The sequence below is a fragment of the Bubalus kerabau genome, chromosome 12 (assembly GCF_029407905.1).
Source record: "Bubalus kerabau isolate K-KA32 ecotype Philippines breed swamp buffalo chromosome 12, PCC_UOA_SB_1v2, whole genome shotgun sequence".
Taxonomy (NCBI): Eukaryota; Metazoa; Chordata; class Mammalia; order Artiodactyla; family Bovidae; genus Bubalus; species Bubalus kerabau.
In genome coordinates this window covers 11690474-11695673 of record NC_073635.1, presented here as the reverse complement: position 1 = coordinate 11695673, position 5200 = coordinate 11690474, and the positions used below count along the sequence as shown (strand labels likewise).

The 5200-nt window shown below is 61.4% G+C and overlaps 1 protein-coding gene across 2 annotated transcripts; it reads right to left on the bottom strand.

Annotated features, from left to right (window-relative positions):
- Positions 1 to 273: 273 nt before the first annotated feature.
- LOC129624076 (protocadherin-8) lies at positions 274 to 4949 on the bottom strand. 2 transcript variants are annotated; one of them, XM_055541813.1, is made up of 3 exons: positions 2108 to 4949; positions 1702 to 1909; positions 274 to 1246 (listed from the first exon to the last, which is right to left on the bottom strand). In XM_055541813.1, the coding sequence occupies exons 1-3, from the start codon at positions 4733 to 4735 to the stop codon at positions 870 to 872; spliced, it is 3213 nt and encodes a 1070-aa protein (XP_055397788.1). In that variant the 5' UTR covers positions 4736 to 4949; the 3' UTR covers positions 274 to 869. The 2 variants fall into 2 exon arrangements, with proteins under 2 accessions (XP_055397788.1, XP_055397789.1); XM_055541814.1 differs by having other exon boundaries at positions 2402 to 4949.
- Positions 4950 to 5200: the final 251 nt, after the last annotated feature.

Here is a 5200-nt window from a genome sequence, read left to right as displayed (position 1 = left end):
CTTTTTAGTAGATGCTCCATAAACATTTGTTGAGTAAATAAATGACGGCAGGAATTTTATAGCATGCCTGATGTATATGGAAAGGCATTTGTTTTACAAAAGCAACCAATATACTTGACTGAGATGCCAATACTTGAAATCCCACAGGTTTAATGTTGCTGTGAACACTAATAATGCCCAAATAATTAGTACTTGAAAAAAAGTTTAATTCTGCTACTCAGATTATTTGTGAAAGCCTGACTGTAGGCAACTGTAGGAAAAGCAATTAGCAGATTCTTCAAACACATGACAAATCCTTTATTACTGTGCTTATAAGTGACACGGTTTACAGAAAACCAAATGTAATTAAATAACAATTGAACTTGAAATCTACCACAGACTCAAGATATACAAGTTATACTTGGCCAGGCAAAACTTCTCAAACACAAGGTTGTTTCAGGTGAAAGATAAATTTCCATTAAGTAATCCCAACATATTTTTTTTTTTTTTTTGTCTAACAGACAGTTCCTTTGGCAATAACTTCCACTTTAGCTTTTATTATATAAAAATATAACAAAATTTCATTATATACAAACATTACATTACACCATGTACAGGTTAAAAACACTAAGAAAATGGCAAGCCGCAAGGGAAATGAAAGTCAATAGCATGATAAGAAAAAATTAAATACTGCACACATTTCATAAAAATTACATTAACTACATTTTTGTTTGCAAATACCAAACAGTACCAATGTGATTGGAAATAGCTTCCAACAACTTCATTTTAAGGCACATCTTGCATATTTCTATATACAACACTGAAACCGGTCAATAACTTAGGACGTCTCTGGAGTGACCTGTGTATGAGTGACAACATGCAGCATGGGTTTACACATTTTCATTGGCTTCCTTCTTTGGGGACAGGTACCTGCCAGGGGGGGACTGATACAAGGGCACCCCGATCTCCTGCAAGTCTGGGAGCCTCCCTGGCCGAGGTGGGGAGAGCAGAGTGGCTGTTCTGTCATAGTCTCTGTGCAGCACCTTCTCGTAGACGCTCTGCAGTCCCACGGTCTTGGGCAGCTGGGCCTGGTAGTAACTGTCTCTGCGCAGAGGATCCCGGGGCAGGGACGTGCTCTTGCAGAAGGTTGACATCTGGGCTGGGGGGTGAGTCGAGGCGTGTGTACTGGGCCCTCCAGCGCAGGAGGGGCTCCAGCAGCGGTCAGAGTGGCCCAGGATCTTACACTCCGCGGTGCAGGCCCACAAGCCTAACAGAAAAGAGAAACACAAGGGAGAAACACAAGCACGATGGTTACTGAGGTTACAGGAACGGTCAGGGGCAGGGCGGCTGAGAAGAGAAGCGTGTAAGAAAATGAACGCCCTGGTTCTAGATCTGAAATGAGCCCTGTTTCCTGTAAGGCCACCTTTATACGAACCTACCTACGCTTTAGGGAAGCAATAAATAAATAAATAAAAGAATCCCCCTTCTCAGCTAATAACCTAATAGGATGAGGGGTTTATTTAGGCGGTGGCGCTGTCTCAACGTGGCATTTTGGTATTCGCCGTTTGAGGCAGGCTGGAAACCGGAACACAAGGACAGAAAAATACGGGGACGGGGGATCGGGGGTCTGGGAACCGAAATGCAGAAGAGAGACCCCGGCGAAAAGCAAGGGTGGGGCGGGGGGAGGGCGCGCTGAACCCGGCGTGAAGGAGGAGCCCTCACCGCTCTGCATGTGGTTGATGAGGTCCTTCTTCAGAGCGTCCCCGCTGATGTCGGAATCGCTGTCGTTGAAATCACTGTCCCCTTTCCCGCTGTCTTTGCCGCTGAACTTCTCCGCTTCCCGGCCGGAGATGGTGTTGAAGGAATGTCCCTTCCAGACAGCCACAGGGGGCGCCGGCTCCTTGCCGAAGCCGGGGGAGGCGCCGTAGGGCTGCAGCCAGGGATGCGGACAGCAAGCAGGGGTGAGGGTTGGACAGAAAACAAAACAAAACAAAAAAAAAAACAAAACAAAACACAAGTGCGACAGGTTAGGCGTCTCCCGCGCACGCACCCCCAGGCCCTTCCAGTCCCTTCCCCCAGCCTGTCCGCGGAGCACCGAGCGCGGCGCCCGGCCGAAGGAAGGCCTCACCTCGGCGTGCGCGCCGCGGAGCCGCTGCTGCCCCTCGAAGTGACAGGCGCTTTCCCCGGTGGCACCGCCGCCCTCCGAGCCCGGCACTTCGGCCGCGGCGGCGACCGCGGGCGGGGGCGCGTCGGCCGCGGGGCTGCCAAAGGGCGCTTTGCCGCTGCCAGGGAAGGTGAGCACGTCGAACATGTTGGGCCTGGGCCCGGCTCCCCGAGCGGCCTCCTCCGGGGAGCCGGGAGCCGAGGCTACGCCGCCCGCCGCCCCGGGCCGCTCTTCCCGGCGGGGCCCCCCTTTGCGCACCTCCTTCTTGCGGCGGTTGCAGGTGGTGGCGATGGCGATGATGGCGGCCAGCAGCAACGTGCAGCTCCCGGCCAGCACGATGATGATGATCAGCGGCGTGTCCCACTGCAGCGCCGGCCCCGACGTCGCGAGCCGCGAGCCGGGCGGGCGAGAGCGCTCCGGGTTCCCCGCGCCTGCCGGCGACGCCAGCCCGCGTCCGCCGCCCGCCGTCACCACGAAGCTGACGGTGGCGGTGGTGGAGAGTGGGGGGCGACCGCCGTCGGATATGACCAGCAGCGCCCGGAAGACTCGGCCGGGCGGCTCCTGAGAGAGGTCGCCGGTGAGCACGATCTCCCCGGTGCGGCGGCCGATGGCGAAGGCTTCTCGCGGCTCCTGCTGCAGCAGGTCGAAAGCCAGCTCCCCGTTGGCACCCTCGTCTGCGTCCCGGGCCTGCACGCGCGCCACCGCCGTGTCCTTCGCTGTGCGCCCGGGGACCGCCACTTCCAGGGAACCGTTGGCGGGCGCCGGGTGCACCAGGATCGGGGCGTGGTCGTTCTGGTCCAGCACCCGCACTTGCACCAGGGCACTGCTGGAGAGCTGAGGGGAGCCCCCGTCGCTCGCCTGGATGCGCACGTCGAGCTGGCGAAGCGTCTCGTAGTCGAAGCTGCGCAGCGCGTAGATGGCCCCTGTCGCTGGGTCCACGGAGACGTAGGTGGACACGGCGCCCCCAGCCCGGCCCACCTCGGCCTCCAGCAGCCGGTAGGTGACCTGGCCGTTGCGGCCCAGGTCCGGGTCCCTGGCGGCCACCGTGGCCAAGTAGGCCCCGGGCGGGTTGTTCTCGCGCACTGACACCTCATAGACTGGCCGTGTGAAGAGCGGCGCGTTGTCGTTCTCGTCGCCCACGCGCACCGTGTAGGGCCGCACTGTGCGCAGCGGGGGCGCGCCGCGGTCCTCGGCCACCAGCGTCAGGTTGTACTCGGAGATGCGCTCGCGGTCCAGGGACGCCGCGGTCACCACCAGGTAGCTGCCTGCGTAGGCCGGCTGCAGCCGGAAGTGCTCGTGCCCGTAGAGGGCGCAACGCACCTGCCCGTTGGCTCCCGAGTCCCTGTCCGAGGTGCTGACCAGCGCCACCAGGCTCTCGCGCGCCGCCCCCTCCGGCACCAGCGAGACGGCGCCCGCCTCCGGCGTCCCAGGCCCGGTCGACGAGGTGGCCTCCGCTCCCCCAAGAGCGGCGGCGGCGGCGGGGAAGGGCGAGGCAGCAGGCGCGCCCGGGGCGGCCAGCGGGGTGATGGAGATGTCCGGAGCGTTGTCATTGACGTCGCGGAGGCGCACGATAACCTTGCAGGTGGCGGCGCGGGGCCCGGGGCCGCGGTCCTGCGCCCGCACGTCCAGTTCGTAAGTGTCCTGGCGCTCGTAGTCCACGGGCCCCGCCAGGGTGAGGCGGCCGGAGCGCGGGTCCAGGCGGAAGAGGCGGCGCGCCTCGGGCGGGGTGCGGGCCCCGAAGGCGAACACCACGTCGCCGTTGGGGCCCTCGTCGGGGTCCGCCGCGTCCAGGTCTAGCAGGAGCGAGCCCACCGGCGCGTCCTCAGCCAGCTCCACTTCCGCCACGGCACCCTGCGGGAAGGCCGGGCTGTGGTCGTTGGCGTCCAGCACGCGCACGCTGAGGGCGGCCGTGGCGGAGCGCGGCGGGCGGCCGCCGTCCTGGGCCACCAGCCCCAGGCTGTAAGTGGCCTGGCTCTCGCGGTCCAGCTCCTGCAGCAGCACCAAGTCGGCGCACTGGGCACCGTCCGCGCGCGTCTGCAGCTCCACGCGGAAGGGGCTGTGGGGCTCTGCCAGGCGCACGCTTTGCAGCCCGTTGGCGCCCACGTCCTCGTCCACGGGCACCTCCAGGGGGATGCGCGTGCCCACAGCCGCGCCCTCGGACACCTCCACGGGAATCTGGGCCCGGGGGAAGCGCGGAGCATGGTCGTTGATGTCCCTCACCGACACCTCCACGTGCACCAGCCGGAACTGCTCCTGGGAGAAGCTGACCACGTCGAAGGCCAGCACGCACTGAGGGGCCTGGCCGCACAGCCGCTCTCGGTCCAGGCCCGCGTCCCCGACGGTCAGCTGCCCGTCGCCCTCGCGCACTCGGATCAGCGAGCTGTTGAACTGCTTCATCAGGCGGAAGCTTGTGTCTCCGGACACTTTCATATGCAGGTCTTCGGCCAGGGTCCCGATGACCGTGCCGGGGGCATCCTCCTCGAAGGTGCTGTATCTCACAGTCTTGCTCTGGGCCACCGAGAGCACCCAGCAGAGGCTGAAGAGCTGCAAGGGGAAAAGGCAGGGGCTGCCCCCGCGCCTGGCTGGACTCATGCCGCCAGCTCCAAGCGCTATTCCAAAACGCTGAGCGAGCGATTTCCTCTGTGGTTTGCAGGTCCAGGCGTGAGCCCCAAGCTCCCGAGTGCACGCTTTTTTTGCGAGCCGTGTGCAGGAGAAGTCTGCAGGCTGCAGCTCAGAGGCTCCGGCGGGCTCGGAGGACGCGTGGATCCCGCCCACACTCAGCACCTTCCCCTTCCCTCTTCGGGCTGGAGCTGCACGGCTGTGAGCCGCCTCCGTTTTTATAGCCGCCGAAATGCAAATCACCCGAGCTGGGCAGCCAATGGCGGCCTGGCTCTAGCGCCGCCGCTACGCCAGCCCCTGAAGATCCCTTTACCGTGGAGGGGCTTAGAGGGGAAAACAAGAAAGGGAAAATAGAGAATCTTTTCCTTTGTTTCTTTAACTCCTTTGGCTTTTTTCATCTCCCGTCAGCGCTCTGCGTGCAGAGGAGTTGGCACAGGT